We start from the raw sequence: 23,334 nt of genomic DNA, 5'->3' as shown, positions 1-23,334 counted from the left end.
GTTGGTTGTCAGATCTCATTTATAGTAATAACAGCAAATATGTATGAATGTGTGTGTGTATATTCATTCATTTAGGAACAAACTTTACAAGAATTATGCAGTGTGTAGAAAGAAAACTATAAATCCTTACTGAGGTATTTCAAGGCCACTTGAATAAATGGAGAGAAATAACAGTGGTATATATTGGATGTATGTTTTTCAAATAAATATTGCACTATCATTGACTGAAGTATCACCTGAGACAGGCTCTTTGTCTTGTGACCAAAAGAATAAGGAACATGGACACCAAAGGTGAGTTTGGAGTGAAAGTTTAATAAACAAAAGAGGAAAGCTCTTCACTGCAGAGAGGGGACCCAAGAGGGTTGCCATTTTACAGCTGAGTAAAAAGGCTTTTATGAAAAACGTAATGGGGCTGGGTGTTTCACTTGTACAAGGCAAGATTTCTGGCAGCTCCACCCCATCCTCCTACTGTGCTTAATGACTGGGGGTTGTCTTTGGAAAAGGCACCACTCAGAAAATGACATGATGGTTGGCTGGGCGTGGTGGCTCATGCCTGTAATCCCAGCACTTTGGGAGGTCAAGATGGGCAGATCTTGTGAGGCCAGGAGTTCAAGACCAGTCTGGCCAACATGGCAAAATCCTGTCACTACTAAAAATACAAAAATTTAGCTGGGTGTTGTGGTGCATGCCTGTAATCTCAGCTACTTGGGAGGCTGAGGCACAAGAGTCACTTGGACCTGGAATGTGAAGGTTGCCGTGAGCCAAGATTGTACCACCATACTCCAGCCACACTCCAGCTGGTGTGACAGAGCAAGACTCTGTCTCAAAAAAGAAAACAAAAAGAGAAAGAAAATAACATGATAGTGTACAGGACCAGTTGGAGACTTGGCTCACATACTGGCTGAGTTTCAGAGTGATGGTTGGTAGAGGCTTGGCTCACAGTCCAAAGTACGGTTCATAGAGACTTGGCTCACAGTCCAAAGTATGCCCCAAAAAGAAAGGAACGTGCTCACTGGAGCCCACCATGAACACGCCCACAAAAGGAGAAGGAACTGTTTCCTGGAGGTTCACTGGTTGCACCAAGGACAAAGGCATTTCTGTGTTGAGGCTTGCTCTCTTATCTGTGCAGCTGTGGGCATGTTTTAGGTGAGTTTCCTATGCTAGTTCCTTTATCTGTGTCTGCAGCTTGATTTTTCAGACTGTTCTTTTGCTTAAAAGAATTCTACCAAGGACCTGCCCTAACTGCCTGCCTAACTTGTTCTTTCTTTCTCCACCCTCAAAATGTGGATTTATGGCCATTTCAATCAAAACCACAATAGGATTTCTTTTTATGGTATAGGGAGATCTCAGCAGGTTGGAGAATTCTAGAGCTTCTTAAGTAGCCAAAAATTTTCAAAAAGTACAGTGAAGTGGAATTTACCTTTCCAAATGTTAAAGTATATTACAGAAATTATAGTCATTTAAACAAATAGTAGCACTGAAATAGCTAAAACAGTGAGAAGAGAAAGTTAGAAACAAATCCTAGTATGTATCATAATTCTGTACAAATGAAAAGTAAAAACACAAGTCAGTGTGAAAAGAAAGGATTATTCAAATAAATGCTGCTGGCCAACTGGTTAACAGTTTGGGGAAGATTGTGAAATCAGACCCTAAATAATATGATACAACAAAATAAATTTTAAAAAATCAGAGTTTACATGTAAAAAAGTTATACATTAGAAAATGGAATAAAAGAATATAGGTAATTCTTTGAACAGGGAAGAGCTAGCTGTTCAAAGAACATAAAAAAAATCACAGAATAGGCCGGGCGCGGTGGCTCAAGCCTGTAATCCCAGCACTTTGGGAGGCCGAGGCGGGTGGATCACGAGGTCAACAGATCGAGACCATCCTGGTCAACATGGTGAAACCCCGTCTCTACTAAAAATACAAAAAATTAGCTGGGCATGGTGGCACATGCCTGTAATCCCGGCTACTCAGGAGGCTGAAGCAGGAGAATTGCCTGAACCCAGGAGGCGGAGGTTGCGTGAGCCGAGATCGCGCCATTGCACTCCAGCCTGGGTAACAAGAGCGAAACTCCGTCTCAAAAAAAAAAAAAAAAAAAAAAAAAAATCACAGAATAAATTAGTAATAATTCAAGTTTAAAAACAAAAAGCTTTAGTAAAGCAAATAATACAAACCCCTAGAATTATCATTTTCAATAATTTAGTTTAAATAATCATAAATGTCCACAAAAATATAGCTACAAATGAGGTCATTATATAATGGTGTTATTAATAATAGTGAAAAATCACCAGCAATGTAAAAATCTGGCAGGAAAGGATTAGTTACATTGTATTACATTCATGAAGCAGAATACTATATTTGCTTTAAAATAGCTGTATAGAAGAATATTCAATAACCTGGATATGATCTGTAGCTGATTGAAAAAAGCAAGCTCTGAGAGGATATGTATTATGTGGTCCAATTTTTTGTTTCAAAACAAAGCAAAAACTGTATGCAGAAGGGTAAAATTGAAATTTTAATAGTCTCTGGACTGTGAGATTATGGGTGATTTTTTCTTCTTCTTCTTAGCTGATTTTCAGATTTTCTTTTTCTTTTTTTTGAGACAGAGTCTTGCTCTGTCACCCAGACTGGAGTGCAGTGGCGTGATCTCTGCTCACTGCAACCTTCATCTCCCAGTTTCAAGGGATTCTCCTGCCTCAGCCTCCCGAGTAACTGGGATTACAGGTGCCCACCACCATGCCCAACTAATTTTTTATATTTTTAGACACAGTTTCACCATGTTGGGCAGGCTGGTCTCAAACTCCTGACCTCAGGTGATCCACCTGCCTCTGTGTCCCAAAGTGCTGGGATTACAGGTGTGAGCCACCACACCTGGCAATTTTCAGATATTTTTATGGTGTAAATAGTAATAAGGAAAAAGTCAGAACAAGTTTTTTTTTTTTTAATTAAGAAAATGAAACATTGCATTTCTGTGGAAAAGTTCTCATAGATGCCTGAAGGAATTTGTTTATTTGTGTCACTGATATTTCCTTAGCATTTAGCTATATTGGCTAGTCAATCAAACACTAAGAATAAAAGTAAAGCAGTTTTGACACCTGTTTGCCATTTCAGTCTTATATATCTATGTTAGAACAAGGGTGGTCATTTTTCTGGTTTTGAATATACCTGCTAATAAACTACCTCTGAGTTCCTAAGAACTGTTTGGAGCAATTAGTTCCACTTTGCTTTTGAATTAACAAGTTATTTCCTTACACCCAGGGTTTTCCACGCATACTGCAGCTGCTGCTGGAAACAGGAGGCAGTGGGAAGGAGGAGCACCTCAGACTCTGCTGCAGATGATGGTAGTGGCTTACATCACCTCCACCTGCCCCACGGGGCCTGACGGTGTGTCTGTGCTTAGTGTCAGTCATCAGGAAGGGAAGACCAAGGCCCCGTAGAGCCTGGTGCTCATCCTGATGTGATAGTCTACTTCTCAGTACAGCCCCCTATAGATCTTGTATTAGACACTTTCAAAGATCTTGTTTTGATATCTTCATAGAGACTTGCCTGCTAATTATCCTGGACAAATGGCCACTCTAGACATACACATATAAAGGAGGAAAAATCTAGGATGTCACCTTCCTCAGAGTGAGGAAGAGTGCACGAGGAAGGCAGCTGACTTGATTTGCCTTCCAAGGCCAGCTCAACTGTCTTGCAATTTCATAGGCTTATTTTTGTTTTCACCAGTAAAATTAGAATTAAAAGAGTAGCTATTCCTATAAGATTTAGAGAGTTAGTAGTTCAAAGATACATATAAATTGCTTTGAAGCCAATGTGCTATTGAAATGTTAAGAATATTTAGGATATGATGATGTTTTCTACCTAAATTCCTTCATTTACATTTGAATCTCTGACATAGCCTTTCCTTAGAAGAGGTTCATAGAAGCCTCCAGCCTCTGAGCGTTATCTTCACAGGTGGTGAAGATTTGAATTACTTATTTTCTATGTTCTTGATAACACTGGGCTGAGAGGGAGCTAAAATTCATATGTGTGCTGTAAGTTGAATTATGTAAGTGTATCACTGAAATAAGCTATTGTGTGTAAACTGAATTATACATTAATAAGATAATTGAGGGGAAGCGCAATTAAAATAGGCAAATAGAATAGAAATTTTATCACACCAAAAAAGCCAGTTTACAAAACCATGACTCTTCCCCTCATCAGCTATGTGACCAGAAGTCGCTAAATTTTTCTATATTTCTGCTTCTTTGTTAATAAAATTAGAGGTGGGGTTAGGTTACCTCCTAACATTCTGTGATCTTATACATATGCTAATGAGAAGCATTTTTATTTTTAATAACATGAAAAACATCTCTTCAGATGGCCAAGATATTGGGATTGAAGGCATTCCAGAAAATAGGAAACAGTGGCTGCATGAAGCTCCAGGAACCTTAATGAGTATTTTGGCAGCAGCACATCTAACGAGTTTCCCATTTTCTGCTGATGAAGGAGAATTTGGTATGTAGATTATTTTTAACAACATAACCAGTCCCCAGAGGAATTTTGTCAAAGATTTGCAAATTCTGAAAGGGGTTAAAAATGCCTTCAGCTGGGAGAGAGAACTGGGAGGGTGTCTAGCCTTTTCAGAAGCCAATTTGCTTGGTCCAATCCTGTTCCAAATGCAACTAACAAAAGACACGAGCTTCCCGGGCAAGTGGTGTAATTTTCTTTAATGCAATCAGCTGACAATTGGTGAAAAGTTTAATTAGGGCTAGGGGCTTTGTAGCTGATTATCTAGTATTGTTTTGCTCTACCCGAGAGAGTCAGTTTATTTCTGACAGCTATTCACTGGACTCAGATTACTATCCCACAGGCAATAAAAATACACCATAATATCATTTTTTTCCCTCCAATTTTTAGCAAGATTCTTCTTTTGTTTACTTTAAGGCAGGCATCCCCAACCCTCCGGCTGCAGACCTGTAAAGCCTGTGGCCTGTTAGGAACCAAGCCACACAGCAGGAGGTGAGTGGCGGCCAGGTGAGCCTTACTGCCTGAGCTCCGCCTCCTGTCAGAGCAGCAGCTGCATTCAGTTCTGCATTCAGTTCTCATAGGAGCGCAAACCCTATTGTGAACTGTGCGTGTGAGAGACCTACCATGCACACTCCTTATGAGAATCTAATGGCTGATGATCTGAGGTGGAACAGTTTCATCCTGAAACCACCCTCCTTCCCTGCCCCTGTGGAAAAATTGTCTTCCATGAAACTGGCCCCTGGAGCCAAAAAGGCTGGGGACCGCTGCTTTAAGGGGAAGCCAACCATCATTTTCTAAAATTTGAGGGGCCTGGATATAATAGCTCACACCTATAATCCCAGGACTTTGGGAGGCCAAAGGAGGAGGATCTCTTGAGGTCAGGAGTTTGAGGATGCTCTGAGCTATGATCACTGCTCTCCAGCCTGGGTGACAGAGCAAGAACTTGTCTCTAAAAATAAAAATAAAAAATAAAGCCAGGCACAGTGCCTCATGCCTGTCATCCCAGCAGTTTGGGAGGCTGAGGCGGGTGTATCACATGAGGTCAGAAGTTTGAGACCAGCTGGCCAACATGGGGAAACCCCATCTCTGCTAAAAACACAAAAATTAGCTGGGCATGGTAGCACACACCTGTAATCCCAGTTACTCAGGAGGCTGAGGCAGGAGAATTACTTGAACCTGGGAAGTGGAGGTTGCAGTGAGCCGAGACCACACCATTGCACTCCAGCCTGGATGACAGAGCAAAACTCCATCTCAAAATAATAACAATAAAAAAAGATTGAGGGAAATCACATGATAATTCAGTCTCATATAACATACTGAAGTGTGAAGTGGTACAAGAAAAGCTACTGCAGGCAAGCAGGGATTCCAGGAGTATCTGCACGAGTGTGAGGTCTGGGACCTGGTATTGTGGAGAAGTGAGGGTGAGCAACAAGTAGAAAAACTAAGGTACTAGATATTCTTGGAGGCTGATAAATGTTTACAAAGTTAAATACCACTACAAAAACATAGTAATTTTTAATTGTCAGTTGAGTCCCAATAATTAATGAATACACATTTTATAATATTTTGAAAGAGGCTTTCTAGTGGAATTTTTTTTTAATGTGGAACAGGACATTTTACTAATACATCTAAATATCTTTGTTTCTCTGAAGTACGAAGCCAAAAGTTTAAGATTATAAACTCATAATTTGTCATTAATGTCTTAGCATTATTTGGAGATGATCTAGTTAATGAATACCTGCCATTTAATTTAGCTTAGCAAAACTTGAAAAGTTACCAAAAGGATTTGAAAAACCATTTCAAAGTAAACACCATATAAAACCTAATTATTATTAAAATTTTTATCTGGCCAGGCTCATGGCTGTAATCCCAGCCCTTTGGGAGGCTGAGGCAGGAGGATCACTTGAGCACAGGAGTTCGAGGCTGCTGTGAGCCATGATCATGCCACTGCACTCCAGTCAGTGTGACCGAACGACACTCCACCTGTAAACAAACCTCTTATTTCATTACATTTATTTATTCATTCTTAACAACTATGTTAGGACATTTTCAGGAAACATTGGCAAATCTAACCATCTTCTTCTTTCTTTATTAAATCATTTCTACAGTTTTGTGAATGTTAGGCAGTCATTACCTAAGCAAAAGCCCTAAAGTTAATACATGGATGTTTTGCTGATCAAATGACCTAGCTGCTTTCATTAACCAAAAAACCAGTCTTATTTACCAAAAATTTACCCAAGTTACCTGAATTAAAAGGCATTTGAGTTCATTTCTACTTTCATTGATAAAATATTTCATTTAAGTACTTACTTTTTCTTTAAGCCAATTAACTATACCTCTTTCATATATTTCACTACCAAGTGAAGTGTCAACCAAATACAGGTTTGGCCACCCTCCGCTTGCAAAATTGAATAACGAGAACAAGGTGCAGTAGAAAGAAAGTGACTTTATTTTCCAGTGCTAGCAGTGGGGAGATGGTTCAGGCTCCTGCCTTAATAAAACCACTTCAAAATTCTCAGGCAAAATGCTAGGGCTTAAGAAGGGGAAGTTTGGTATGGAGGGCATGTGGGATGAGGTGGTGCAAGTCTATGTGATTTGTTCCAATGACTTATCTTGTTTGTTTTTTGAGATGGAGCCTTGCTCTGTTGCCCAGGCTGGAGTGCAGTGGCACAGTCTCGGCTCACTGCAGCCTCCACCTCCTGGATTCAAACGATTCTTCTGCCTCAGCCTCCTGAGTAGTTGGGACTACAGGCATGCACCACCACACTCAGCTAATTTTTGTATTTTTAATGAAGACGGGGGTCTTACCATATTGGCCAAGCTTGTCTCGAACTCCTGACCTTGTGATCTGCCTGCCTTGGCCTTGCAAAGTGTTGGGATTACAGGCATGAGCCACTGCGCCCGGCCAGGATGACTTATTTTGAGTTCTTGCCCCATCTGGTGATTGGGCTGGTGCCATCTCCTGCTTGTTTGGGTTGTAAATTAGCTGCAGCCTTGAAGTAATCTGGTGGGGGATAATTTGATAGGCACCTGGATTATCTCAAGATTCAGTCTCTGGAACTTCTAAGCAAACATAATGAGATAAGCTAGCAATGCAAGGGAATGCCTGGTGGAAAGAAAGTCAAGAGTATTATTTCATTACTAAAAAGTTAATACAGAGGGCTACCAGAAGAAAAAAAAAGTTAAAATAGAGCACTCAGTTACAAAATCAGACACACATGATACATATACAGACACACAGAAGAAGGTTTTATAGCTTCATAAGGCTTTCATTTGCCAGTTTTCAAATAATATTTCCTCCAACTTTATTTTTTTTGAGACTGAGTCTCACTTTGTCATCAAGGTTGGAGTCTCAGCTCACTGCAACCTCTACCTCCTGGGTTCAAGTGATTTTCCTGCCTCAGCCTCTGGAGCAGCTGGGATTACAGAAGTGTGCCACTATGTTCAGCTATTTATTGTATTTTTAGTAGAGACAGGGTTTCACCATGTTGGCCAGGCTGGTCTCCAACTCCTGACCTCAAGCAATCCACCTGCCTCAGCCTCCCAAAGTGCTGGGATTACAAGCCTCTAACTTTAGACTATTAGTCTCTTGATTACCTGTTCCATTGCCCTAAACAATAGTTAGCAAGCCAACCCTAAATTTGCATTTCTGAAAGGATGACTCTTAAAGGCACAAAACTTAGATTTAAACACCATTATTTGCTGAAAAAAAAGGCACAGTCAAAGTTTAGTTAAGAGAAGATTGCCAGGAAAGGTGTCTGAAACAAAGGTAAAGTTTGTTATGTGAACTTTAAATTAATGTCTTTCCCATCTTAAAATTTTCTGGTGGTTTGGGTGTAGGGGGAGGCCTTACAAATGGAGATTTCCTTTATATATGTAAAATTTTTTATGAAGAGTTTTAAAACAAGGTCTAATATTTAATATGTGAAAAGCGGACAAAACTGGAAGGCAGTGTATCTAAATCTTTCAAAATCAAGGATCTCACTTCTATATTGAGTCCTGGGTCCCCCCTCCCAAAAGAAGGGAAACAGCATGGGACTATGCTCCTTGCTACACACACATTCCCCCGAGGCTAGTGGGTAACCTGCCAGTCAAGCTAGCCTGTGAGCAGCCCATCCCCAACAGGAGTCTTATACCTTGATGGTGAGTGTTCCCATAACCTCCAAGTGTTCAAACCTGTCTTTTAATCTAAACCCACAAAGAAGTAAGTAGCCCCATCTAGTAACAACAATTCACTGTGTTTACCTAAAATATCTGAGACAGGTGTTAAATATAGTGAACTCAAGGTTTCCCTTCAAAGAATCAGTATGGGGGTATGTTCAGCTCTCTTATTCTTTAATTCTCCATTTTAAAGTTAAACTTCCTTATAGTTTCATTAAACAACCTTTTCCACCAGTTCTAATCAGTAGTTCACAACTGTTTCCTTGGGCCCCTGCTCTGGTCACCTGCTCAGGTCACCTGCTTTTGACCCCTGGTTACCTGCTCTGACCTGTCCTGTAACTGTCCTTCCCACCAAACTACCCACCCTGCCACTCTGGTTCATACCCGTGCTCTCTTTAAAATAGCCAGTCGGAATTAGATTTCACTATGCAGTCTAACCCTAGCCAGTAAGGAACAACACAGCAGTAGGGGTGACCTCTGTCAGGAATAAGAACCCCTTCCCCTCCCTTGTTCAAGTGTGCACTTGCTATTGTTCCATCTGTGAGCTGTACCCTTCTATAGAAGTAAATTGCCTTGCTGAGGAAACTTATATTTGAGTGCTACTTCTTTTGTGGCACTGAAAATGTACAGATAACACAGGTGTCAATCAATTTAGAAAGTTTATTTTGCCAAGGTTACAGATGCATCTGTGACACAGCCTCAGGAGGTTCTGCTGACATGTGCCCAAGGTGGTCAGGGTACAGTTTGCTTTTATACATTTGAGGGAGACATGAGACATCAATCACTATGTATAAATTGTACATTGGTTCGGTCCAGAAAGGAGGGACAACTTGAAACAGGGATGGGTGGGGGGGTGGGGGCTTCCAGGTGACTGGTAGACAAGAGACAAAAGGTTAAATTCTTTTGAGTCCTTGATCAACCTTTCACTGAATACACAATTTAGTCTGGCTCAGTGAAGCTGCATTTTTACATAAACAATAGGGCAGAGGAAGCAATCAGATATGCATTTGTCTCAGGTGAGCAGAGGGATGACTTTCTGTCCTGCACCTGTGAAAATCAGCTATCAGTTTACATTGCCAGAGTGAAATTCAACAGAACTGTTTTAGGGTAAAGATCTTGAGGCCTACAAGGAACTTCCTTGTGGGCAAATTGTGAGGGAGGTATACAGCTTTTTAATATTTGTAGCCATCTTACTGAGGAATAAATGGGAGGCAGGTTTGCCTGATATAGTTTTCAACTTGAATTTTTTCTTGCCTTAGTAATAAATTGGTCTGGAGACTTATTTTCCTTTCACAACTGCAACAAGCTGTCAGCCACTTCCAAAACTACAGCTTTTCTCGGTGACTTCTCAGCCATTGCACACACAAAAATCAATTTTCTCTCACAGTACAATGTAATCCCTGGTACTCCAAAGTCAACGTGATCAAGTAACTTACTGCAAAAGACAGTAGAGCTTTAGATCTGAGAGGAACCTGCCCATGACGCTGTACTCCACAAGGAAAACAGAACAACCTAAGGAGGGATGAGTGGCACCTTCTCTGCATTCCTCAAAGGGTCTTAGAGTCATTAGAAGTCTCCAGATATTTTCATGTGTTATTGAAAATTGCAAAAGGAAGGAGGAGCAGAAGTGGAAGGAAATAGAAGAACAAGTCACAGAGGAGTTAATTTGGGAAGGTTTTTAAGATACCTAAGAGGCCAATGAGAAGTTTTACACTTTTCTCAGCAAAAGTCATGCCAAAAAGATAGGAAGCAAGCGAAAAAAAAATTTCTGGAAACAGCATCCAAAAGAAGAAAACAATTTTGTATGGCCTAAATATTAAAGTTTTAATTAACCTGACTTCTGATCATAGAGTTCTAAACAACGATCACACAACAACAAACCAAACAAACAAAAACCACCTTCCAAATCTCTTACCAGATTTCAACCAGGACAGAAATAAAGTAGGTCTCCCATTTAGTTTGTCTGGTTCTGAAATTAGCTTTTTTTTTTTCTTTTTCTTTTTCTCTCAATTGTGCACACAAAATGAATTATTTTAGACATCTGAAAGGATCTCATTTTGGCTACTGCTGCTTTTGACCATCCTGAGTTAGGTGGCCTCTGATTCCTAGATATTTATGAGAGGACACCCCATAAATGTTATATATAAGTTCACCTGGTATTTTACTAACCGGAATTGGTCACAGATGAAAAACCAACACATAATCTCAAACAGTAGAAAACAGTTGCAATCTTAAAAGCACACTATGTAAATAAGAGTACCAGTGCCACACTGTCAATTCCTTGATTCAAACTTTCTCTGTGGAGGCAGGAATGAAAAAACCTTGACCCCAACCTTCTGCTGTTAAACAGAGGAAGAAAAAAGGCAATTTTCTGCAGAGCTCTTTACTTGAATCTCCTGTCCAAAGACAGAGACTGAAGCCCTCCCTAAGAGAGAATTTGAAAATATCCCAAATAAAGTCTAGAATTTCAACCAGAGTGGAAGGGCTGAATTCAGGAGAACTTACCTGAAGCATCTGATAGGACTTTTTATTTTTTATTTAAAAAAAAAATTGTGGGGCCGGGCACAGTGGCTCACGTCTGTAATCCCAGCACTTTGGGAGGCTGAGATGGGTGGATCACAAGGTCAGGAGTTCAAGACAAGCCTGGCCAATATAGTGAAACCCCATCTCTACTAAAAATACAAAAAATAAGCTGGATGTGGTGGCATGCACATGTAGTTCCAGCTACTCAGGAGGCTGAGGCAGGAGAATCACTTGAACCTGGGAGGTGGAGGTTGCAGTGAGAGATTGTGCCACTGCATTCCAGCCTGCCTAGGCAACAGAGCAAGGCTCCATCTCAAAAAAAAAAAAAAAAAAAAAAGCATGCTGAGATAAAGTCTATAAACATTCTAACAATAATTTATATTTAGGGAATATAAATTCTAAAGGCTAAGGAAACATGCTATTTCACTGGGAACATTTTTTTGTGATGATATATGAAATAAAATCATATCTTATAATTGTAGAATCTTAGAGTAGTTGAGGGGATGCTGCATTGCTATAAAAAAATGAAAATTGATCAGCCTGACTAACATGGTGAAACCCCATCTTTACTAAAAATACAAAAATTAGCCAGGCGTGGTGGTGCATGCCTGTAATCCCAGCTACTCAGGAGGCTGAGGCAGGATAATCACTTGAACCTGGGAGGGGGAGGTTGCAGTGAGCTGAGATTACGCCACTGCACTCCAGCCTGGGAAACAGAGTGAGACTCTGTCTCAAAAATAAATAAACAAATAATAAAAAATATATTGTTCTACCTTCAGTCTAATTCTTTTCCTAAGAGAAAAAGCACATTTTAAGCAACAAAAATAACTTCAAAAAAAAAAAAAAGATGAAGGGGTGTGTGTGTGCTTTGGGTTTTCCCTGCAGGCATTCACGATGAAGCCTCACCATGGTGGGATACTCAGGGCATAGAAACAGTGGAGAATAAGAGTGGTCCAACTGTGGTTAATCTTGTTTTTACACAACGATCTTCTTAATTTTTCTATACAATCAAAGCCTCTGTCCCAAAAGTCGAGGGATTTTGTCTCTTCCTCTCTGATCCTTATTCCTGTCACTTTTTCTTGTCTGGTTGTGTTATCGTCCCTTTCTTATTCTCTGTTTTGATCGATATGGCTAAGAGGTTTACCATTATACTGATGTTCACCATATGATTTTTGGTATATGCTCCTCATTGGGTATATAGGCTGGGATGCATTAATATCTTTCTCTGTCATTTCTTTAGCAATGGGAACATTAAAACAATGGCTACCGAAAGAAGATGAAGGAAAGGTAGAAATGGTCTCTGTCATTGAAGTAGATGAGGAACAGCTAGAACCAAGATTTGATGATGATGATACGTAAGTAGATCATTCGCTGATACCTAAGTCAAGCACTGGTACCAGGTGAAAATGCTGCTGCTGAGACATTGGAAATAACCATCTGAGACCTAGCTACAAAAAAAAAGTTTGACAATGCATGGGTTTGGTTCTGGGCTCTCCATTCTTCTCCAGTGGCATCATTTTCTACATTTGCCTCAGTGATATTCTGTCTTAATTTCCATGGCTTTATCGTGCCTCCTGATATCTGGTAGGGTGAGTTCTCACACCTTGTTCTAGTCTTTATAGCTTTTTCTTCAAAATTATCTTAACTATTGTTTCCCATTACTCATCATACACTATACATCAAGCTTGTTCAAGCCACAGCCCAGGACGGCTTTGAATGCAGTCCAATACAAATTTATAAACTTTCTTAAAACATTATGAGATTTTTGAATTTTTTTTTTCTTTTTAGCTCATCGGCTGTCATTAGTGTTAGTGTATTTATGTGTGACCCAAGACAATTCTTGTTTTTCCAGTGTGGCCCAGGGAAGCCAAAACATTGAACCCCTGCTGTACATCTTGGCATTCCCTTACAAAGTATGAGCAACTTCGTTGGGATTTTGGTGGGAATGACATTATATTTGTTGATTAAATTATGGGAATTGGCATATTTGAGATTATTAATCTTTTAAAAATTATTATTATTATTTGAGACAGAGTCTCACTCTGTTGCCCAGGCTTGAGTGTGGTAGTGCAATCACAGCTCATTGTAGCCTTGAACTCCTGGGCTCACTGATCCTCCCACCTCAGCCTCCCAAGTAGGTGGGACCACAGGCACATGCCACCATGCCTGGCTAATCTTTTTTATTTTTTGTAGGTAAGAGGTCTTGTTATGTTGCCAGGCTGGTCTTGAATTCCTGACTTCAAGCTGTCCTCCCATGCTGGCCACCCAAAGTGCTGGGATTACAGGTGTGAACCACTGCACTTGGCCAAAAAGAAAAGTTTAATTGGCAAATAAAAATTGTATTAATAAGCTGGGCGTGGTGGCTCATGCCTGTAATCCCAGCACTTTGGGAGGCGGAGGCAGGTAGATCATGAGCTCAGGAGATCAAGACCATCCTGGCCAACATGCTGAAACCTGTCTCTACTAAAAATACAAAAAATATTAGATGGGCATGGTGGTACGTGCCTGTAGTCCCAGCTACTCAGGAGACTGAGGCAGGAGAATCTCTTGAACCTGAGAGGTGGAGGTTGCAGTGAGCTGCAACTGCCCCCCAGCCTGGCAACAGAGTGAGACTCTGTCTTAAAAAAAATTGTATTAATATATATGAATGGCATACAATATGTTTTGAAATATGTAAACATTATGGAATAGCTAAATCAAGCTAATAAATATATGCATTACCTCACATGCTTATTTATTTGTGGTGAGAGCACTTAAAATCTACTCTCTTAACAATTTTCAATTATACAATAAATTGTTATTAACTGTAGTCACCATGCTGTACCATAGATCTTCTGAAATTATTCTACGTGTCAAAGTGAAATTTTGTACCTTTTGACCATCATCTCCTGGCTTTTCCTTCCACCTTCTCCCACCCCCAGCCCCTAGAAACTAGCATTCTACTCTCTGCATCTGTGAGTTTGATTGTTTTTGGTTCCACATATTAGTGAGCTCATACGGAATTGGTCTTTCTGTGTCTGGCTTATTTCACTTGGCAGAATGCCCTCCAGGTTCATCCATGTTGTCGCAAACGCGAGACTTTCCTTCTTTTTAAAGGTTGAATAGTATTCCATTCTGTGTGTCTACCATATTTCCTTTATGCATTTATGTATTGATGTGACTATAAATCTTAACATCCATAAATATAGTATAGCTCTCTATTTATGTCTCTCTTTTCTTTGTATTTTTCAATATTTTTACAATTTCTTTATGGCATAGTACCACTTAATTTTGTTGTTGTTGCTATTATAAATGGAATTTTTTTGTATTTTAATTTTATTTATTTTTTATAGAGATGGGGTCTGTGTTGCCCAAGCTGGTCTTGAATTCCTGGGCTCAAGAGATCCTCCTGTCTCGGCCTCCCAAAATGCTGGGATTATAGGTGTGAGCCGCTATGCCTGCCTAATTTTATATTTTAATTGAAAAATGATAATTTTACATATTCATAGAGTACATAGTGATGTTTCAATACATACAATGTATAGCAGTCAGTTCAGCATAATTAGCATATCCATCATCTTGAACATTTATTGTTTCTTTGTGTTGGGAACACTTAATATTCTCCTTCTAGCTGTTTAAAACTATATACCAGGTATTAATTAAACTGTAGTCATCCTACAGTGGTATAGAACGCTAGAGTTTATTCCTCTTATCTAGCTGTAGTTTTCTGTCCTTTAACAAATCTCTTCCTTTTTTTCCTCTTGTGTTTTCAAATTGGCAACTGCTAATGTATAGAACACTACTGATGTATCCTGTAACTTTACTAAACTCTCTTATTAGTTCTAAATTTTGGAGTCCTTTGAATTTTTAAAATTTTATTATAATTTACTTAAGAACATTTGTTTTGAGACAGGGTCTTTCTCTGTTGCCCAGGCTGGAGTGTGGCAGCATGATCATATTCACTGCAGCCTTGAACTCATGGGCTCAAGTGATCCTCTTGCCTCAGCCTCTGAAATAGCTGGGACTGCAGGTGGCCAGTGATTTTTTTTTGTTTTTTTTTGTAGAGTCAGGGTCTTGCTATTTTGCCCAGGCTGGTCTTGAACTCCTGGCCTCAAGTGATCCTCCCACCTGGGGCTCCTATAAAGTAAATTATGAGCCAAATGCTGGGATTACAGCAGGAGCCACTGTGCTTGGCCCCTAATTTACTTTTAAAATAAGTTCCAGGGCCAGGTGCAATGGCTTACTCCTGTAATCCCAGCACTTGGGAGGCTGAGGAATGCATAATTAGCTGGGCGTGGCAGTGCATACCTGTAATCCCAGCTACTCAGGAGGCTGAGGCAGGAGTATCACTTGAACTCGGGAGGCAGACGTTGCGGTGAGCCAACATAGTGCCCCGGGATTCTAGCCTGGCAACAGAGCAAGACTCCCTCTCAAAAAAAACATGTTCCAAATTTTTTAAGTATACCCTTTTCAGCCTTCCTACTACCTCTTTACCTCAGCTACACAGTCCTCCTCCCTACAGTCAGCCCATTTAATCTGCTTCTTGTGTATACTTCTCCAGAGGAATCCCATACACACATAAGCAAAAATATATTTCTGTGTAAATGTGTTTGTTATAGAAATGGCTCCATAGCGCACTGTCCTGTAATTTGCTTTTTTTCCCATTTAACAGTATTATGTTGAATACATATTGTTATTTCAAAAACTAGTAGATGTATAGTTAAATTTCCAGAACAAAAAGTATTGGGTCAAAGAGCATGTACATTTTGTAAAACTGTCCTTCACAGATGTTACACCTGTGAACATCAGTGTATGGAAGTGCCTATTTCCACACACATTCTCTTCCTCAGTGTGTTGCCAGATTTTTGGATTATTGCATAATTGATAGGTTAAAATAAAAGTCAGTTCATGATAGTTTTAATTAGGATTTCTTTTATGAGTGAGGCTATCTTTCCATATGCTAAAGAGCCATTTTTATTTCCTCTTTCAGGAAAGTTCATTCGTGGGACATTAATTTAAAATTTAGGTATTAACATTGTATTGATTTGGGAACTTTTCACACTTTAGAGAAATTAGTCTTTTTTGAGACCGAGTCTTGCCCTTGTCGCCCAGGCTGGAGTGCAGTGTTGCAGTTTCGGCTCACTGCGACCTCTGCCTTCTGGGTTCAAGCAATTCTCCTGCCTCAGCCTCCCGAGTAGCTGGGACTACAGGCATGTGCCACCACGCCCACCTAATTTTGTATATTTAGTAGAGGTGGGGTTTCACTTATTTTTGCCAGGCTGATCTTGAACTCCAGACCTTGTGATCCACCGTCCTTGGCCTCCCAAAGTGCTGGGATTACAGGCGTGAGCTACCTCGCCCAGCCAAATTAGATATATTTTGTATCTTCTCAATTATCTCCAATAATACCCAATTGTACTTTCATTTTTTATTCTCTTTGTTCCTTTCCAAGTAAATAATTCCTCTTCTTCTTTCTTCTTCCTTCTTTCTTCTTTCTTCTTCTTTTTTTTTTTGAGACAGAGTTTCACTCTTGTCTCCCAGGCTGGAGTGCAGTGGTGTGATCTCAGCTTACTGCAACCTCTGCCTCCTGGGTTCAAGTGATTCTCCTGCCTCCACCTCCCAAGTAGCGAGGATTACTGGTGCCAGCCACCACGCCCAGCTAATTTTTGTATTTTTAGCAGAGATGGGGTTTCATCATGTTGGCCAGGCTGGTCTCGAACTCCTGACCTCAGGCATCCACCCACCTCGGCCTCCCAAAGTGCTGGGATTAACTGTGGGTGAATTCTTGACTACTGTTTTCTATTCATATCTTCGTACCATCTATTGAGTTTTTAATTTAAGTAATTATACATTTCATGTACAAGATAATTATTTTTTCTTGTATTTATATATGGTCTTGTTTCATTAATGCATAATTATTTCTCATAAAAAAATTAAATAAGGCCGGGCGCGGTGGCTCAAGCCTGTAATCCCAGCACTTTGGAAGGCCGAGACGGGTGGATCATGAGGTCAACAGATCAAGACCATCCTGGTCAACATGGTGAAACCCCGTCTCTGCTAAAAATACAAAAAATTAGCTGGGCATGGTGGTGCGTGCCTGTAATCCGAGCTACTTGGGAGGCTGAGGCAGGAGAATTGCCTGAACCCAGGAGGCGGAGGTTGCGGTGAGCCGAGATTGCGCCATTGCACTCCAGCCTCGGTAACAAGAGCGAAATTCCAGCTCAAAAAAAAAAAAAAAAAAATTAAATAAATGCTTTGCTTTAATTATCTTTTTGAGAATACTTTAGGAGATTTATCAAAATCCTCCATAAAAGTAATTTCATCTGGAGTTAGTTCATGGCCCAATTTTTTCTTTTATTAATTTTATGCCATCTGTCTTACCATTAGATTTGTTTAGGTGTTAGAATTTTAGTTTGTGGGCTTATTTTGTTTTGGAGGGTATAAAATGCTTTTTCTTCCTTTCCTTCCTCTTCCTGCATACCTCCTAAATATCTAACAGGGTCTTCTCATATTCCTTGGGTTCCCCTCCATTCTTGCTAGTTGGGACCCTTGAAGAGCAAGTGTGGTCTAGAAGAAAATCCCAGTAATGTGGCTTGTCTGTTTAGCCCAATCTGTGGAAGACAATTCTCCCTAAGACATTCATAACCATAGACTTGACTTCACTTGTGTTCAGAGCTTGAATTATAATACTTGTATGGGCTGGAAGCATCCATGTTGAGAAATTAACACTAAAATTAACATTAAGGGGTTGTAATATTCCTAGGACTTTTAGAAGTAAATATAAGACACTCTGGAGGGATAAATGTTGGATTTTTTCACTAAAGCACTGGTGAAGATGAACTTACAATTGAATATTTAAAAACAGAAGCCACTGTGAAAGATCGCAAATACAATAAATGCCGATTAGACCATGAAGAACCTCAATAATATAATGATCTTAGGAAGACCATAATATTGTACATTTAAAATTATATAATTAAATTTAGGAATCCAAACATAAGAAAAACATAGTCCCTCAGTAAAGAGCAGGAAGATTTTCTTAGCCTGTTTGGGCTACTCTAGATGAGTTAACAAAAATTTCAGAAATACACTTCTAGTTCTAGAGGCTAGAAAGTCCAAGATCAAGGTGCCAGGAGATTTGGTGTCTGGTAAGGGCTAGCTTTCGGCTCCATACCCAGCACCTGCTGTGTCACTTGGTGGAAGGAGCAAACAAGCTTGGGCCTCTTTTATAAGGGCACTAATCCCACTCATGGCCTGATCACCTCCTAAAGGCTTCACCCCTCAATACTATCACATTGAGGATTAGGCTTCAACACATGAATGGGAACAAGGGAACACACATTCAGACCATAGCAAAATTTATTTTTCTTTTTTTCTGTTGACACCTGGCCCTTTATTAGTGGGGAAACACCTTGGTCTGGTGGAGAGACTGGGATGGACAGGACCAGCGCCCATCTTGAGGGGTATTTTCTGGAAGATCAGGTGTTCCTCCTTATAGGTTTAGAGAAAACATTGTGGATGGAAACCCCTATAGAGAGCAGTGCTGCAACTGCCCGGCATCCGGGATAGGAGGGCCACCCTAGGCACAGCTGGGCCCCTGGGACAGCAGGGCTTCCATGTCAGGCTCGATGTCAATGGTCTGGAAGCGACGGCTGTACCTGGGCACGGGGACACTATTAGGGCCCACCAGGAAATTCTCAAAGTTTCAGGTGACATCATTGCAGCACACTGGAGATGAGGTGATGAGCTTGGGGTTCATCATGAGCACTATGGTGTCGCTAGGCGCTGGCAGGGCCTCCACGGGAAGGCGGAGAGAGGTGTGTGACCCCGCACCCTTCACCTCGCACTTCTCGAAGAACATGAAGTTGGGCTTGAACCCACCACCAGGCTGGACATACTTGAGGGAATTCAGAGTCTCTGTTCTTGGCGTTCTCCCAATGCCCAAACTGGTTGCACGGGAAGCCGAGCACCACCAGGTCCCGGGCCCGAGGCGCCGCTGCAGCTCGTTCATCTGGGAGTAGTCCTGGCCCACGGTGCCTCAGAGGGATGCCACATTTTCCATAAGCAGCACCTTGCCCCACAGGGAGCTCAGATTCACAGGCTCCCTGCCGGCCAGCAGGTGCGCCAAGAAGAGGTACACCGACTGGGCCACCGCCGCTAACCCAGCAGCACACATGGCCAGGCTGGGAAAAATTCTATAATTAACTAACTAGAACTTATGGAAGTTGAAAAAAACTTTATGAATGGAAATTAAAATTCAACTGGTTTAAAAAACAGAATAGGTACAGGTAATGAAGGAGTTAGTAACTGGAAGACAGGTCTAAGGAAAACACATGGAAAACGTGATAGAGAAGTTAAGAGGCATGAAGTCAAATGCATACGAAAAGGAGTTCCAGAAGAAAAGAATATGAGAAAACAATATGCAAAGCAGTTCCAGCTGTGAACTTTCTATAATTACTCAAAGCCAGGAATCATATCTGGGAAATGAAACAATTACCAAGCAGCAACAATGAAAAGAGATTTATACCTAGACACAGCATAGTTTAAATAGTAGAGGAACAAAGACGAAGGAAGGATCTGTGTAAAGCACATATCTCAGGAATGGTAACAGTGTGAGCTGCACTTACTGGTCCACCCAAATTTATGGTCTCTAGTTTTAGTGGGGTTCTCCATGATGACTGGCAATCCTAACCTAAGCCTGGTCCGCTTCCTTCCCTGTGTAATTGAATCAGCGATTCCAAACCCTCATCCCTCACCTCACTCCCATCCACCATGCTCTCATCGTGGGACTGTGCCTCCTCTTTCACAGAGATAGTATGCGGTCTGCAGAAGGAATCGTCTCAGTTTTCTAGCTCCATAACTTCTCTATATCTACGAGTGCTTCTTTCCTTTTCTCTCCCTATCTTCCATTTCCTAGGAAAAACTGTCCCTCTTCCTGCTGAAAGCCCATGCTTCACAGGTGCTCTAAAACCCAGACTCTTTTCAGTGACCTGGCTCCTATCGGTTATTCCACTTGTCTCCTGTTTTCCATATCTATTACCTCCTTTCCCTCAGCATATAAACATGCCCAAATCTCTCCACCACCAAAAACCATTGCCCTATGTTCTCTAAATAACAACATTTCTTTCAGAGCCAAGCTCCCTTCAATAGGAGTTTAAACTCATTGTCACTGCCTTTTTTTTTTGAGATGAGGGTCTTGCTCTGTTGCCCCGGCTAGAGTGCATGGCATGATCCTAGCTCACTACAACTGCAAACTGGGCTCAAGCAATCCTCCTGCATCAGCCTCCTGAGTAGCTCTTCCAGCACTTTGGGAGGCTGAGGTGGGAGGGTTGTTTGAACCCAGGAGTTTATGACCAGCCTGGCAACATAGTGAGACCTCCTATCTGCTAAAAATCAAAATAAAAAGCCAGGCATGGTGGCACTCGCCTGTAGTTCCTGCTGTCACCACTTTCTTAACCTCCTATTGCTTTCTTGACCCACGGTACATTGGCTCCTGCTGTGTGGCACTTCTCTGAAATATTCTCTCAAAAGAATTACCTTGTAATTGCCAAGTCAGATAATCATTTCTCAGTCCTTATTTGGCTACTCCTTTTACGTCTATGATACACAGCTGCTTGGTTCTTACCAGCTCTTTCTCGGTCTCCTCCACTTGCCACTTTAAGAGTATTGCCATCTCCCAGGCTGGAGTGCCGTGGTGAAATCTTGGCTCACTGCAACCTCTGCCTCCTGGGTTCAAGTGATTCTACTGTTTCAGGCTCCCAAATAGCTGGAACTACAGGTGTGCACCATCATGCCTGGCTAATTTTTTGTATTTTTAGTAGAGACAGGGTTTGGCCATGTTGGCCAGGCTGGTCTCGAACTCCTGACCTCACACTTGCTACTTAAATGTTCAGTTGGTGCCATTACTTTTAGGTTTTATTTAGGTTGGTGCAGAATCTTTTCTTGATCTCCTATTCCTTTTCCTTTCTAAAAATACCAATGTTGCAGTCTTAGACATAATTTTAATTCCTGGTTCTATGAATTAGTAGCTGTGAGATCTTCAACACATTTTTTAACCTCTTTGAGCCTCAGCTTCTTTATTTACAATTTGATGATGATAATGTCTACCTCAAAATGTTGTTAGTATTATGTGAAATACAGTATAAGTACCCTAGGACAGTGACAGACCTATAGTAAGGGCTCGATGCATGGCAGTTGTTTTTTCTTTTTTTCTATACTCTCTCCCTCTCCTCTTAAACATTAGATGATGGATGTTAACAAGTATAACAAAGGGTGTTTAACATAAGTGCAACTAAACAGAAGACTAATTCTCTCAACATTAGTTGTTTATTATGCATAGAAAAACCTGGCTGAAAATGCAACTTTTATATTGCTCAATTGGGGATGGAGTGAAAAGGAAACAAATTTTACATGTATTCTTTAGTGCTTTCATATCATGATGCTGATTTTTACTGCTTATTATTTCAGAAATTTTGAAGAATCTGAAGATGAACTGAGAGATGAAGCAGTAGAATCCTTAGAAAAACTCGCTTCTTTCAAAGGGGAAGACAACACAGACAAGGCCTCTAGTGCCTCTCAGGACTCTGGAAAGTCAATAGAAAAAGACGAAATAAGTGTGCAGAAACCTGAAGAATTAAGTGAAGGCTTGGAGAATATTTCTACTCCATCTAATGACCACATTTGTATTACTGATGAAGACCAAGGAACATCAACAACCAGTCAAAATGTACAAGTGTGATTATTGTACTTTTTCTTAGTAAATTAGTATCTGTTACCCATAGTATTTGTTTGGGTACAAGTCATAAATGCTCATTTACTGTAAGGGTTTTCTAGTAATCGCAAGGATTTATTAATTTTTCTTTCAGTTTAGAAAGTGTAACTTCTGAATGTAGACATTAATATTTCTAAAGTTTCGATTAAGAAATCTTTCAGCTAACACATGTGGTAGGCAGAGTAATGTGGCTCAACAACCCCCTCCAGAATGTGCTCCGTCCTAATCCCCACAGTTTGTGAATATGGCAAAGGAGAATTAAAGTTGCAGGTGAAATTGTTTGCTCATCAGCTGACCTTAAAATAGGGAGGTTCTCTTGGTTTATCCATGTGAGTGCAGTGTAATCGCAAGGGTCCTTACGAGTGTAAGAGGAAGGCAAAAGAGAAAAGTAGAGAGATGGCAGCATGAAAAGGACTCAGCCTGATGTTGCTTGCCTTGAAGATGGAGGACAAGGCCATAAACTAAGAATTCAGATAGCCTCTGGAATCCGGGAAAGGCAAAGAAATGGATGCTTCCCTGGAGCCTCCAGAAGGAACACAGACAGCCCTGCCAACACCTTGATCTGAGCCTGGTGAGATCCACTTCAGATTTCTGACCTGCAGAACTGTGAGATAATAAATTTATGTTGACTAGGTTTGTGATAATTTGTTAGGACAGCAGTATAAAACAAATACAATATACAGATTCATTCATTTAACGTAATAAATCTGCCATTTTATAAAAGTGTGAAATTTCTTGTTACATTGAATATAGTTTTTTGAAGCTGACATGACACAGGAATAAGGCAATTAAGCAAGAGCAAGGCATGATGTTTTAATTATGCACTAAATGACCATTTTGTTTTATTGGATTAGTTTCCAGTAGTTTCAAGTGTATAGGTTGAGGGCAGGGACTATATCTGGTCTTTATATCTTATAATGATCTCTTTATATACAGTTATTAGCACAGTCAGAAATGTTTCTTGAATTAGTAAATGGAAAAACATTTCTTTATTAAGACTGTAAGCTGTTTGGTGTAGAAAACTAGACTTAAAATTTTTTAATTGATCATTACAATTCCAGTGTCGAAGTTGTGCCTGGAGCTTACCAGATGTTTATTTAAACACTAATGAGTGTGTCTGGGCTTAGGAAGGATAAAGTGGTTGTATTTCAACGTGGTAGAATTCTGCCTGAAATATCTGCTCTATAATAAAAGTCAAATGTCTCATTGATGCATTGTTAAGCTGAGAAAATAAAAATGAGGTGAGGTTGATCAGATAATTTCCAAGGTCTGTTTACTATTTACATTTCATATAATTTTCATTAAATGTGGAGAATGCAAGTCATTGGAGTCACCTGAGATATGTCCAGTTTGGAGTATCGTTAATGGACTATCTGCAGCTCTTTCAG

At 40.4% G+C, this 23,334-nt stretch overlaps 1 protein-coding gene and 1 pseudogene across 2 annotated transcripts; one reads left to right on the top strand and one right to left on the bottom strand.

Annotated features, from left to right (window-relative positions):
• The first annotated feature begins 278 nt into the window (after positions 1-278).
• LOC144576567 (serine/threonine-protein kinase Nek5-like) lies at positions 279-23,199 on the top strand. The gene is made up of 5 exons (XM_078345191.1): positions 279-291; positions 3,244-3,387; positions 4,363-4,500; positions 12,437-12,551; positions 21,643-23,199. Exons 1-5 carry the CDS (start codon positions 279-281, stop codon positions 21,911-21,913), a joined length of 681 nt encoding a protein of 226 aa, XP_078201317.1. The 3' UTR covers positions 21,914-23,199.
• Positions 18,521-19,470, bottom strand: LOC144579970 (glutathione peroxidase 1 pseudogene; annotated as a pseudogene). The gene has a single exon (XR_013528746.1). The product of XR_013528746.1 is annotated as a glutathione peroxidase 1 pseudogene (transcript).
• Positions 23,200-23,334: the final 135 nt, after the last annotated feature.

The sequence above is a fragment of the Callithrix jacchus genome, chromosome 1 (assembly GCF_049354715.1).
Source record: "Callithrix jacchus isolate 240 chromosome 1, calJac240_pri, whole genome shotgun sequence".
NCBI lineage: Eukaryota > Metazoa > Chordata > Mammalia > Primates > Cebidae > Callithrix > Callithrix jacchus.
This window is presented reverse-complemented; position numbering and strand designations above follow the sequence as displayed.

Coding starts and splice junctions, on each gene's coding strand:
- LOC144576567 (XM_078345191.1), top strand. Junction 3,388..4,362: donor CTGCCCCACGGGGCCTGACG/GTGTGTCTGTGC, acceptor ACATCTCTTCAG/ATGGCCAAGATATTGGGATT. Junction 4,501..12,436: donor TGCTGATGAAGGAGAATTTG/GTATGTAGATTA, acceptor TCATTTCTTTAG/CAATGGGAACATTAAAACAA.